General features: G+C 74.3%; 3 protein-coding genes across 3 annotated transcripts; 2 read left to right on the top strand and 1 right to left on the bottom strand.

The window, feature by feature from the left end:
* Window positions 1–15: 15 nt before the first annotated feature.
* RBMS2 (RNA binding motif single stranded interacting protein 2) lies at window positions 16–5,168 on the bottom strand. Its single transcript, XM_063359068.1, is given in 14 exon segments — window positions 16–221; window positions 304–381; window positions 484–591; window positions 1,476–1,523; window positions 1,663–1,756; window positions 1,893–1,939; window positions 2,053–2,078; window positions 2,081–2,160; window positions 2,244–2,333; window positions 3,080–3,237; window positions 3,374–3,465; window positions 3,570–3,628; window positions 3,759–3,907; window positions 4,961–5,168. Coding segments are annotated over 14 exon segments (1,176 nt in total). The 5' UTR covers window positions 5,027–5,168; the 3' UTR covers window positions 16–140.
* A 1,681-nt stretch (window positions 5,169–6,849) lies between these two features.
* Window positions 6,850–9,667, top strand: LOC134526790 (aquaporin-2-like). The gene is made up of 5 exons (XM_063358999.1): window positions 6,850–6,967; window positions 7,961–8,281; window positions 8,352–8,504; window positions 8,578–8,658; window positions 9,122–9,667. The coding sequence occupies exons 1-5, from the start codon at window positions 6,953–6,955 to the stop codon at window positions 9,329–9,331; spliced, it is 780 nt and encodes a 259-aa protein (XP_063215069.1). The 5' UTR covers window positions 6,850–6,952; the 3' UTR covers window positions 9,332–9,667.
* A 702-nt stretch (window positions 9,668–10,369) lies between these two features.
* MIP (major intrinsic protein of lens fiber) lies at window positions 10,370–13,027 on the top strand. The gene is made up of 4 exons (XM_063358998.1): window positions 10,370–10,833; window positions 11,950–12,114; window positions 12,240–12,320; window positions 12,703–13,027. Exons 1-4 carry the CDS (start codon window positions 10,474–10,476, stop codon window positions 12,931–12,933), a joined length of 837 nt encoding a protein of 278 aa, XP_063215068.1. The 5' UTR covers window positions 10,370–10,473; the 3' UTR covers window positions 12,934–13,027.
* The last annotated feature ends 129 nt before the right edge of the window (window positions 13,028–13,156 follow it).

The following is a 13,156-nucleotide window of genomic DNA, read 5'->3' as shown; positions in this document are numbered from 1 at the left end:
TTCCCAAGGCGTTGGTGGCGGGGGGGGGGAAGGGGGCGGGGGGAACAGCACCGGGTGTGGGATCCCGGCACAGCTCCCCCCCCCGCTCCGCCCCGCAGCAGCCGGGGTGGGGGGGGTCCCTGGGGCGGGCCCCCCCGCCGCTACTTGGGGTAGGGGTAGGGGAAGGCGCCGGGCTCCGATGGCGACTCCATGGGGCCGTGGCTCGGGGCAGCACCGCCGTCCTGTGGGGAGGCGTTAGCGGCGTCTGGCGCCCCCCCCCCAACAAGACACCCCCCCCCCCAACTCCGGACCCCCATCACCCACCTCCAGCGGGAGCGCGGGCGGCACCGGGGGGTACGGTGGGATGAAGGCTCCGGGGACGGCGGCGGCAGCGGGGACGTACTGGGGAGAGCCGGGGGTGGGGGGGTGTCAGTGGGGTGAGGGGGGGTGTAATGGGGGGGCGGGGGTCACGGGGGGGGGGGGCGGGGGGGGACAGGGTCTTACCGTGCCGGCGCTGCCCAGCGAGAGGTGTCCGAGCTGCTGGGCCAGGGGGGCCACCACGGAGGGCTGGAGGGGGACGGCGTGGTCCACGGCGGGGGCCAGCACCGCGCCCTGCACGGCTCCGTCAGTGCCGGGGGGGGACAGGGGGACGCGGGGCCGGGGGGGGCACAGGGCCATGGGGGCACGCGGCGGGGGACTGGGGAGTGGGGGGGGCACACAGGGCTGTGGGGACACGCAGGGACGGGGGATGTGGGGGGGACACGGGGCCGTGGGGACATGTGGGGACGGGGGATGTGGGAGGGACACAGGGATGTGGGGACAGGGGATGTGGGGACACACAGGAACAGGGGAGGGGGGGGACACGGGGACATGTGGGGACAGGGGATGTGGGGGGGACACGGGGATGGGGGATGTGGGGGGGGTACACAGGGCTGTGGGGACACGCAGGGACAGGGATGTGGGGGGGACACGGGGCCGTGGGGACATGTGGGGACAGGGAACGTGGGGGGGACACAGGGATGTGGGGACACGCAGGGACAGGGGATATGGGGGGACAGGGCCGTGGGGACATGTGGGGACAGGGGATGTGGGGGGGACACGGGGCCATGGGGACACACGGGGACGGGGGATGTGGGGGCATGGGGGATTTGGGGGGGGGACACAAGGCTGTGGGGACACGCAGGGAGGGGGGATGTGGGGGGGACACAGGGCCGTGGGGACAGGCGGGGGACGGGGGACATGGGGAGACACAGGGACGCGAGGGGGCTGCGGGGACCCGGGTCCGGGGGGATGCGCGGGGACAAGGGCCCCATGGGCCGGGGGGGGGACGGGACACACAGAGGGGACACGGGGACAAGGCGGGGCCGGGGCCGCAGTGGGCGGGGCCATGGGTGCAGGGGCCAGGGCGGGGCCCCGGGGTGGGCTGCGGGGGGTGGGGGGAGGGTGTGGCCGCAGAGGGCGTGGCCGTGGGCGTGGCCCCCCCCCGCCCTGCTCACCGTGGGCTGCAGGAGGTAGGACTGGTGCATCCAGGCGGGACCATGGACCTGCGGCAGCGGCCGGGTGGGGGGCGGGTGGGGGCTCCCCCGAGCTCCCCGCCCCCCCCTCCCCCACCATGGGACACCCCCCCACCCCCCCCCCCAACAAGGGACACCCCCCCCCTTCTGTCACCCCCCCGCCCCGTACCTGGTAGGAGGAGACGGGGGAGGGCAGGTATGGGGCCAGGGCGGTGGGGGCCACCATCCGGCTGGGGGCCAGGCCGTAGGGCGCAGGGTAGAACCTGTGGGGCGGGATGGGGAGGGGGGGGGGGGGGGTGTTGGGGTCGTGGGGGGGGGGGGACACATCCGGCAGCCCCCACCCTGCCGGGGTCTGTTGGGTGGGTTGGGTGGGTTGGGGGGGGGGCGTGGAGCACCCACCCGTTCTGCAGCGCCGTCGCGGGGTCGTAGGCCAAGGTCACAGTGCCCTGTGGGGGGGGGGGAATGGGGACAAAAGGGTCAGCACTGCCCCCTCCCCCCCCCCCCCCCAAACCAACCCCCCCCCAAACCAAACCCCCCCCCCCCCCCCCAACTTTCTCACCGCGTCGCCATCCCGGGCCCAAGTTCTCCGTTGGGCACGAACTTGCCCTGGCTCTGCCGCTTCTTCTGCCCCCCGTCCGCAAACTTGCAGAGCAACGGGTCCGGGGGGCTGCGGGGAGGGGGGGGGGGGGGTGTCAGTGCCATCAGATGGCCCCCCCCCCCCCCCCCAGGACCACCCGCCCCCCCCCCCGCGCCGGCCCACCTGGCACCCCCGGGGGCATCTTGATGTACTTCCCGTTGAAGTGGGTGATGACGGCCTCACACTTCTCCGTGGACTCCATCCTGGGGGGAGCGGGGCTGGGGCGGGGGGGCCGCACACGGGGGGGATCCCCCGCCTCCGGCCCCACACAACTCCCCCGGCCCCTGCACCCCCCAGCCCCACGCACCCCCCCAGCCCCACGTACCCTCCAGCCACACGCACACACCCCCCCAGCCCCCTGCATCCCCAGCCCCACGCACCCCCCCAGCCCCACGCACACACCCCCCAGCCCCCTGCACCCCCAGCCCCACGCAGCCCCCCCCCCCCTCGAGCTCTGCGCAGCCCAAGACCTGCGCCCCCCGGGATTCCTGGGCACCCCTCAGCCCCCAGCCCCATGTATCTCCCCCAGCTCCCTGCACCCCCCCAGCCTCCTGCACCCCCCCAGCCCCATGTACCTCCCCCAGCCCCCTGCACCCCCTAGTTCCATGTACCCCCCACTTCATGCCCCCCCCAGCCCCCTGCACCCCCAGCCCCACACACACCCCCACCAGGCCCTGCACCCCCAGCCCCACGCACCCCCCCAGCCCCACGTACCCTCCAGCCACACGCACACACCCCCCCAGCCCCCTGCACCCCAGCCCCACGCAGCCCCCCACCTCGACCTCTGCGCAGCCCCAAGACCTGCGCCCCCTGGGATTCCTGGGCACCCCTCAGCCCCCTGCAACCCCCCCCCCCCCCAGCCCCACGTAAACCCCAGCCCCTGGCCCCCCCCGCCCCGATCCGCAGCAGCTCCCCCCGCCCCCCCCTGTCCCCGTCCCCGTCCCCGTACCGTGCGAAGCCGACGCCGCGGCTGGCGCCGTGGGGGTCCCGCAGGATGCGGGTGGAGACCACCTGCCCGAAGGGCTTCAGCAGCGCCTCCAGCTCCTGCTCGTCCACCCCCGGCGGCAGGTTGGAGATGTAGAGGTTGGTGGGGTCCTGCTCCTGCTGCTGTTGGGGGGGGTCAGGGTGGTGGTGGGGGGGGGGGGGCCGCACGGGCCCCACGGCACCCGGCATGGGGCGGGGGGGGGGGTTCTCTGGGTGTCACGGAGGCGGGGAGGGGGGTCCCGAGGGGCTCGTGCCGTACCTTGGCCATCTGCGCCTGCACCCCGCTGGCCTTGAGCGCCGTCACGGCCTTCTGGGCCGCCGTGGGGCTGTCGAAGTCCACGAAGCCGTAGCCTGCGCGGGGGTGGGAACGACGAAAACGACCACATACAGCAGTGAGAGGGGCCCCAGAGCCCCCCCCCCCCAGCCCCACGGTGTGTGTCCCCCCCCCCCACAACCTTTGCACTTGTTGGTTGTTTTGTCCAGGATGGCTTTGGTGGAGACGATCTTGCCGTAGCTGGGGGGGGGGGGGGGGGAAATGGAGGGAGGGGGGGGGTGTCAGTGCCCGGCAGGGCCCCCCAGAGCCCCCCACGGGGGGTCCCGGCCCCCTGGCTTGGGCGGGGGGGGGTGGTCCCGGCCCTACTCACGGCTGGCAGAGCTTGACGAGGTCCTGGTCGGTGGTGCCGGGGTGCAGCCCCCGGATGTAGAGGTTGGTCTTGCTGAGCTGGTCCGCGGCCCCCCCGGCGGGACTGGGGCTGGGGGGGCCCAGGGGCTGCGCCGGGGGCACATAGGGCTGCTGGAGGGTGGGGGGGGGGCACAGAGGGTCAGCACCCACCACGGCTCTACTGCAGCCCCCCCCCGGAGGCACCGAGGGCGGCTGAACCCCCCACACACACACCCCGCAGTGGGGCCAAGGGATGGATCCTGCCCCCCCCCCGGGACCCCCCCGCCGGCTGCGGGGCTCCCCTGGTCCAACACCCCCCGCCCCCCCCCGGCGGCTGATGCCAACGTGAAAAAATGAAGCACCCGCAGCCACCCCCGCCCCCCCCCACCCCCACCCCGGGGTCCCCGGACCCATCCCCGGCCCCTCGTGTGTCCCCCCCCCGTCCCCAGGGTGGCTCCACGTCCCCGTGTCCCCCCCCCGCCCGCCACCCCCCGAGGCCCAGGCTCTGTTGCAGCTCGGGGCGTCCGTCCCCATGTCCCGGATTGGGGGGGACGGGGGTGACACCCTTCCTGTGTGTCCCCCCCCCCCTCCACCAACTCCCCAGGGTCAGGGCCGGGGGGGGACGACACCCACCTGCGTGGTGTCCCCTAGCCGGGACCCCCAGGGACCCCTGGGGACCCCCGTCACAGGCAAGCCCGGGGGGGGGGGGAGGGGGTCTGTGTGTCACACGCGTCTGCGCTGTCCCCCCCCCCCCCACGCGTGTGCAAGCGTGTGTGTGGCGGGGCCGACGTTTGGGGGGGACACACACACACACAGAGCCCCCCCCTCCCTCATGGCTGCCCCCTCCCCCCCCCCCCAGGTCTGCCCTTGGAGGGGGGGGGGGGGGGACGGACACACACACGACACAGCGCAGCCCCCCCCCCCCCCCCCCAGGGAGGGAAACTGAGGCACGGGCGGGGGTGTCGCCTTGAGGCCCTGAGTGTCCCCCAGACACCCCCCCCCCGGATCCCGCTGTGTGTCCCCCCGGGTTCTCTGGGCCGCGGCGGTCGGTTCCCCCCCTCTCCGCGTCCCCCCCCCACCCCCGGGGCCGCCCGGGGCCGCGGGTCCCGCGGCCCCGGGCGGCCCCGGGGGAGGGGGGGGACGGGACACACGGGGGTGTGCGTGTCCCCCCCGCCGCTTCGCTACCTTCTTGCCGCTCTTGTTGTAGGCGAAGGCGGGGAGGCCGGAGCGCGGCGGCACCGAGAGCAGCATTTTGCCGAGCGGGAGGGGCCGGGAACCGGGCGGGCCCGCGTCTGACGTCACGCCCGGGGAGCCCGCCGGGAATCGGGGCCTGGCACCGACCGTCCAGGCCCGGGTCCTAACGCCGGGGACGGGGACAACGACACCCCCCCCACCCCCCAGCATCAACACCACCCGTGGGGCCTGGTCGCCGGTGCTGTGCCCCCCCCCCCCCCCGCCCCGGTACCGGCGGGACGTTGCGCCCCCCCCCAAGGCGCGGAGAGCGTCGCCGCGTCTAGGCCCGGGGACACGACACACCGGGGGAAGCTCCCGGCACCGGCCCGTCCGCCATCCCGGGACCCTCGTCCCGCCACACGGGGCGGGGGGGGGGGGGGGGGGGGTCGCTCAGCCCCGAGGGCCCGGGACAAGCGGTGGCGCTGTGGGGGGGGGGGGGGGGTTGCACTTCACAGGGACGCCCCCGCCCCGGGGGTTTCACTGCCCTCCCGGGGACGGGCTGCTCCGCCGCGGCCGCAGCCTCAGCTCCCCCCGCCTCCACCGTAGGGCCGGTGGAGGTCGGTGCGCGGCGGCCGGTAACGCGCGGCGGCCCCTTTAAGCGCGACTCCTTTAAGGCGGCGAAGCCCCGCCCCGCCCCCGCCGCCATTACCCCCCCCGGGCCCCGCCCCGCGCCGTCCGCACCATGGGCGCGGCCATTTTGAAGCCGCTGGTCACGTGCCTTCCCCCCCCACCCCACCCCGCCTCCCCGCGTCCAGGCGGGGCCGCCATCTTGGCACCTGCGTCCCCCGCCGCGTGACTCCGGCCGGCCCCGCCCCGCGGCTGAGGGCGGGCAGGGGGCCGCCATCTTGGCGCTTCGCCTCCGTTTCCCCTTCTCCCCCTCCCCTCTCCCCTAACCCCCGCGGTGGGGGGGGCGGTGGGGGGGAGTTAAGGGGGGGCGGCACGGAGGGGGCGGGAAAGGGGGACCTTGGGGGGCGCCTGGGTCTGCTGAGGGGCCTGTGGGGCAGGATGGGGGCACCTGGGGGGTCTGTGGGGCAGGGTGGGGGACCCTGGGGGGCGGGGGCAGACCTGGGCCCCCCCCCCGGAGGGTCGTTGGGGGGGGTGTTCATCACCCCTGGGGCGCTCTTGTCAGGGGCAGAACGGAGGGTCCCGGCGGTGCCCAGCCTGCCCAGAGCTCGGCTGGGAGGCCGGGGCGGTGCGGGGGGGCGACGGGGAGCAATGGGGCTGGGGGAGCCCCCCCCCCCCGCCTTTCACACACACACACACACCACCCCCCCCTCAGGGACCCCGCGTCCCCCGCTGGGTGTCCGTGCGTCCGCCCGCGTGTCCGTGCCCCTTTGTGGCAGCCCCGGGCGCGGATTGTTCTGGCTCTTTGCAGGGCGTCAGCAGGGCCGGGGCCCCGCGTGCCCCGCTGCTGAGCCAGGCCCTTCGCCCCGGCCCCCGCTGACTCACCCCACGTGCGGGGCCGGGCTGCTGAGCTGGCAGGGACGGTCGCCCGGCTCCCTTACGGGCAGAAGGGCACCCCCCAACCCCCCCCCGGGGACCCCCATCCCTGCTGCGTGAGCGGGGCTTGGCACCTTCCCCCCCCCCCCCCCCCCCCGCCCCCGCCTCCGCTCCCCCCAGCCTTTCATCCCGGCCTTTCATCTCACACCTGGGGATGGAGCGCTGGTCGTCTTGGCAACACCCCAAAGTGGCCCAGCTGGTTGCCATGGCACCCAGGGATGCTCTGAGCCCAATCCCGGGACCCCCGCGACCCCCCCCCCACCCCACCCTGGCGCCCTGCCCCATCCTTAGCCCCCTCCTCCACCCCGGGGGCGCCTTCCCTCCCCACACCTGGGGGGCTGGTGGTGATGGGGGCGGGGGGGGGGGGGGTGGCATGGCTGGGGAGGCGGGGTGTGCCCCCTCCCTGGGCATCCTCTGCGCTTGCCTCGTCCCAGCAGCTGCGCCATGGCCATCGGGGAGGTAAGGCCCTGCGAGCTACGCTGCCCCAACCCCTTCCCCCCGGGCCCCCGGCTCACCCCCAGAGCCATGGCCTTGGGGTCCCGGGGTCCCTCCCTGCCGGGGGGGTGGGTGTGCAGCCCCCGACTCATGGGGATCCCCCCCAGTCTGTCATCTCAGCACCCAGCCCCAGCCCCTAGCCCTGGTGTAGGGGTCCCTGTGTGCCCCCCCGCACCCCCCAGCCCTGCTGTGGCTCCTGTAACCCCCTGTGTCCATGGCACCCATCTCTGTTGCCACGGTGCCCCCATTGCCACGGTGCCCCCATTGCCACGGTGACCCCATTGCCATGGTGACCTTGTTGCCAAGGTGCCTCATTGCCAAGACACCCCCATCACCGACGGTACCAGGTCACCGGGGCAATCCCGTTGCCATGGCACCCCATCACTGTGGTACCCCATCGCCATGGTATCCAATCACCGGGGCATCCCGTTGCCATGGCACCCCGTCACTGTGGTACCCCATCGCCATGGTACCCAATCACCGGGGCATCCCGTTGCCATGGCACCCCGTCACTGTGGTACCCCATCGCCATGGTATCCAATCACCGGGGCATCCCGTTGCCGTGGCACCCCGTCACTGCGGTACCCCATCGCCATGGTATCCAATCACCGGGGCATCCCGTTGCCGTGGCACCCCATCACTGAGGTCCCCCATCGCTGTGGTATCCAATCACCGGGGCATCCCATTGCCATGGCACCCCATCACTGAGGTCCCCCATCGCCGTGGTATCCAATCACCGGGGCATCCCGTTGCCGTGGCACCCCGTCACTGCGGTACCCCATCGTCATGGTACCAAATCACTGGGGCATCCCGTCGCCGTGGCACACTGTCAGTGAGGTCCCCTGTTGCCACAACACCCCATCACCAAGGTGCTCTGTCCCCACGTCACCCCATCCCCATGGCACCGGGTTTCCACGCCGCCCGCCGGGGTGACGCCCGGCCACCCTGTGCCCCCAGGAGCTGCGGAGCGGGTCCTTCTGGCGGGGGGTGCTGGCGGAGGCAGCGGCGACCCTCATCTTCGTGGGGGTGGTGCTGGGCGCCTCGGCGGCCCCGGGGCCCCTGGCGCCGGCGCTGGCCGGGGGGCTGGTGGCTGGGGGGCTGGCCTGCACCCTCGGGGCCCCCCAGGCCAACCCGGCGCTCACCCTGGCCCTGCTCTGCACCCGCAAGCTGGGCGTCCTGCGTGGGGCCACCGGGCTCCTGGCCCAGTGTGCCGGGGCCGTGCTGGCCTCCGCTGCTGCCCACCTGGTGCTGCCGGATGACACCGGCCTCGTCACCAGGGTGAGTGTCCCCATCCCCGTCCCCGTCCCCGTGGCGGCGGCGGGGCGCTGAGGCCGGGCTGTGGTGGCAGGTGACCGCGGCGGGGACGGCGGGGCAGGCCCTGGCCTGGGAGACCTTTGCCACCTTCCAGCTGGCGCTGGCCGCCTTCGCCGACGCCGACCGGGCGGCACCCCTGGGCGGGCTGGCCCTGGGCAGCGCCGTGGCTGCCGGCGCCCTGGCTGCGGTGAGGACCCCCCCACCCCCCAGGGCTGCCGACCCCCCCAAACCTGGCCATCCCTGACCCCCCTCTCCCGCAGGGGCCGTTCTCGGGAGGCAGCATGAACCCGGCGCGATCACTGGGGCCGGCCATCGTCACCGGCATCTGGGATGACCATTGGGTGAGTCAGTGGCACCCCTGGGTCCCCCTCAGAGTGCGGGGATGGGTGCCCCAGCTGCAGCGGGGACCCCCACAGTCCTGTCCCGTCCCGTCCCCCCCCAGGACCGGGGTGTCTGGCTCTTCCCTTCGTTTGGATGGGTCCCCCCAGTCCCCCTGGACAGGTCACCCTTGGCTGCATCCCCAGTTTGGGTCCTCCTGGTCCCTCCGTCACAGGAACAGGACCCTTCCCCAGTCCCCATCCTTGGGACGGGCCCCTCCTCTTCCCCCCATCCCAAACCTGTGTTCCCCCCCCCCCGGCGGCTCCTCATGCCCAGAGCGGGTTCCTCCAGTGGGTCCCCATCACTGGTGCGGGGTCCTCGGTCCCCCCAACCCTGGGGCAGTGCCAAGCAGCCCCTGTCTCTGTGTCCCCGGGGACATGTGTCCCCCCCCCACCGGGAGCACCCCTGATGCCGCGTCCCCCCCAGGTGTACTGGCTGGGGCCAGTGCTGGGTGCGCTGCTGGCCGGGCTCTGCTATGAGTTCATCTTGGCCCCCGGAGCCTCCCGGGAGAAGCTGGGCGCCTGCCTCGCCTGCCGGGACGTGGCGCTGGTGGAGACCACCAGCCCGTCCCCCTCCTCGCCCTCCGCCCGCGGCCCCCCGGCCCCCCCGCCCGAGCGGGGCCAGGATACGGCCTGACCCCCCCCCCGACCCCCTGCTCCGGGTCGCCGCCAGCCCCCAAGCCCAGCACCGTCCGTGGAGCACGGTGCCCCCCCAGGAGGATGGTGGGGCTGGGGGGGCGGGGGGGGGGTCCGTGCACAGATGGCTCCAGTCCCTCCCTCCCCACGATCACCCTCTCCCCCCCTCGGGAGGATTAAAGGTGGCTTTGGGTGGCAGCTGGGTGCAGAGTGTTGCTGGGGGGGGGTGTGTGCTGCAAGACCCCCATCCTGCGCCCTCGGGCATGGGAGCACCCTGATGCCGGGGTCCTCCCCCGTGCCCCCCACCCCGGAGCCATGCCCCCTCCCTGGCCGCCCCAGGCGGGTGCACCCTCCCAGCGGCCCCGTGGCGAGAAGGGGGGTGTGTGTTGGGGTGTGGGGGGCCGGGACCCCCCGTCCCGTGCCGGGGCGCTGAGCGCAGCAAAGCCCTTTGTCGCGGCCTCTGCAGCCCCGGCAGATTTCTGCGGGCGCCAATGGCCGTGCCCGGCCCTAATCCCCCCCCGGCTGGGGAATTAGCGCCCGCTAAGCCGGGCTGAATAACCCTCCCGCAGACAACAGGGCCGGGGGAGGGGGGGGAGCCCCCGCAGCCCCCAGCTGGGGCTGGCCTTGGGGGGGGGGGGCGGGGGGGCACCCAGGGCCCCCCCTCCGTGGGGCTGGGGGAGGCTGGATCCCAGCAGGGTCAGCCTAAAGTGTCCCCCAAAACGTGTGTGTGTGTGTGTGGGGGGGTGTCTCACCGCTGCCCCCGGCCCCCCAAGCGTAGTGGTCCCCCAAACCCCACAGAGGGCACCTACGGTTCAGAAACACCCCCCCCCGCTCCACGCAAGGCAGCCCCAGGGATGGGGGGGGTGTGTGTGTGCAGCTCTGGGGGGGGTGGGGTGGGGGGGGTCCCAACTATGCTGGGGGTGCTGGGCTGCCCCGCGGGGGGGTGTCCCTCGCCACGCGTCCCCCGTCCCCCCGCCCCGGGGCAGCGAAGTGGTTAACGATGTGGCACGGGGTGGGTGGGTGGGGGGGGTGACGGCAGTGGGATCCCACCCCCGGGGCCGGCCCGGGGGGGCCTTATAAAGGTGGGTGCGGGCGGCCCCCCGGGGAGGGGAGCGGGGCCGCGGAGGGCAGCGGGGCCAGGCCATGCGGGAGCTGCGCTCGTCCTCCTTCTGGAGGGCCGTCCTGGCCGAGTTCCTGGGCAGCCTCCTCTACGCCCTGCTGGGGCTGGGGGCTTCCCTGCGCTGGGCCCCGGGCCCCCCCAGCGTCTTGGGGTCCGCCCTGGCCTTCGGGCTGGCCCAGGCCACCCTGGTGCAGGTGCTGGGTCACGTCAGCGGGGGCCACGTCAACCCGGCCATCACCTTGGCCTTCCTGATGGCATCGCAGCTCTCCCTGGCCCGTGCCTTGGGCTACATGCTGGCCCAGCTGCTGGGCGCCCTGGCCGGGGCCGGCGTGCTCTATGGGGTGACGCCGGCCCCCGTCCGCGGCACCCTCGGCCTCAGCGCGGTGAGCGGGGCAGGGGGGTCGGGGGTGGGGGAGAGGGGGAAGGGCTTGGGGTTGGGGTACGGTGGGGCTGGGAGGGGAGAGTGGGGCTCCAGGAGGTGTTTTGGGGTGCCATGGGGCTGTGATGGGCGATTGCGGGGTTCAGGGATGCTTGGGGGTCTGGGGCACTGAGGGCTGGGGGGGCTAATGGGGGATTTGGGGGTTCAGGGATGCTGGGGGTCTGGGGCACTGAGGGGCTGGGGGGGCTAATGGGGGATTGGGGGGGCTAATGGGGGATTTGGGGGTTCAGGGATGCTGGGGGTCTGGGGCACTGAGGGGCTGGGGGGCTAATGGGGGATTGGGGGGGCTAATGGGGGATTCGGGGGTTCAGGGATGCTTGGGGGTCTGGGGCACTGAGGGGCTGGGGGGGCTAATGGGGGATTGGGGGGGCTAATGGGGAATTTGGGGGTTCAGGGATGCTGGGGGTCTGGGGCACTGAGGGGCTGGGGGGGCTAATGGGGGATTGGGGGGGCTAATGGGGGATTCGGGGGTTCAGGGATGCTGGGGGTCTGGAGCACTGAGGGGTTGGGGGGCTAATGGGGAATTTGGGGGGGCTAATGGGGGATTTGGGGGTTCAGGGATGCTTGGGGGTCTGGAGCACTGAGGGGTTGGGGGGCTAATGGGGAATTTGGGGGTTCAGGGATGCTGGGGGTCTGGGGCACTGAGGGGCTGGGGGGGCTAATGGGGGATTGGGGGGGCTAATGGGGGATTCGGGGGTTCAGGGATGCTTGGGGGTCTGGGGCACTGAGGGGCTGGGGGGGCTAATGGGGGATTGGGGGGGCTAATGGGGGATTCAGGGGTTCGGGGATGCTTGTGGGTCTGGAGCACTGAGGGGTTGGGGGGCTAATGGGGAATTTGGGGGGGCTAATGGGGGATTTGGGGGTTCAGGAGGTGCTTGGGGCTTTGGGGTGGCATGGGGCAGTAATGGGGGCTGGGTATTTGGGGTGAGCAGGGGTTTGGGGTACGGTGGGGCTGGGGATGCCTGGGGGGGGGGTCACCAGGGGCCAAGGAGGTGACAGGGAGCACGGTGGGGGGGGTGCCAGCGGGGGCTGCGGGGTGCTGAGCCCCCTCCCCGCGCAGCTGCACCCCGGCGTGGGCCTGGGCCAGGGCACGGTGGTGGAGCTGCTGCTGACGGCCCAGTTCGTCCTCTGCGTCCTGGCCAGCTTCGACGACCGCCACGACGGGCACCCGGCCTCGGCCGCGCTGCCCGTCGGCTTCTCCCTCGCCCTCGGCCACCTCTTCGGGGTAAGGGCGGCCGCGGGGACCCTCCCGGCGTCACCCCGGGGGTGGTGGTGGCGGCAGGGGGGGGGGTGGTCCGGGGCTGCGGGGGGGGAGCCGGCCGGCATCCCACCGCCCCGTCCTCCCCCCAGATCCACTACACGGGCGCCGGCATGAACCCCGCACGCTCCTTCGCCCCCGCCGTCATCACCCGCAACTTCACCAACCACTGGGTAAGTTGGGGGGGGGGAGGGGGCGGGGGGACCCCCCCATCCCACCCCGGGCCCTCTCTGATCCTCCCCCAGCCGTGGTGTCCCCGCAGATGGAGGGGCAGCTGCCGGAGCCCCCCCGGTGACAGCAGCACCCCGGGGTGCTGGGGGCTTGTGAAGGACACCCCCCCCCCAGCCTTGCTGCCCCCCAATATCTCGGGGTAGGTGGGGGGGATGCGGCCGCCTCTCGCTTACGCTGCCCCCCCCGCACCGGGGGGTGGGCGCTGGACCCAGAAGGGACGGCGGGGGGGGGGGGGGGGGGGTTGAAGGCCCCCCCGGAGCGGGGTGCCGGGGGGGGGGTTCCCGGTGCCGCGGGGGTGCCGGTGCCCACGCCGCCCCCCCGCAGGTGTACTGGGCGGGCCCGCTGCTGGGCGCGGCGCTGGGCGCGGTGCTCTACGAGTTCGCGCTGTGCCCGCGGCCGCGGAGCTTGGCCGAGCGCCTGGCGGCGCTGAAGGGGGAGCCGCCCGCCGCCGCCGCCGCCGTCACCGCCGCCGTCACCGCCGCCGTCACCGCCGCCGCCGCGCCGCCGCCCGAGCCGCCGGCCGAGCCGCTGGAGCTGAAGACGCAGGGCCTGTAGGCCGCGCCCGGCCCCCCGCGCCCGCCCGCCGCTTTGCTGTGACGGGGCCGCCGCGCTGCGTGTGGTGCGTGTGTGTGCGGCGCGGCGGGCGGCGGCGGGGCCCCGCGACCCCGACCGGGACCGGGCCGGGGCCGCCTCGCCCCGCCGCGGCGGGAGTTCTGTGTTCGGTGAATTAAACCTGCTCTTTTATTTTGGTAACCGCTCGCGGCCGTGACCGGGACGG

The sequence above is a fragment of the Chroicocephalus ridibundus genome, chromosome 24 (genome assembly GCF_963924245.1).
Source record: "Chroicocephalus ridibundus chromosome 24, bChrRid1.1, whole genome shotgun sequence".
NCBI lineage: Eukaryota > Metazoa > Chordata > Aves > Charadriiformes > Laridae > Chroicocephalus > Chroicocephalus ridibundus.
Note: the sequence above shows the minus strand (reverse complement) of the source record. Positions and strands in the feature narration are given on the sequence as shown.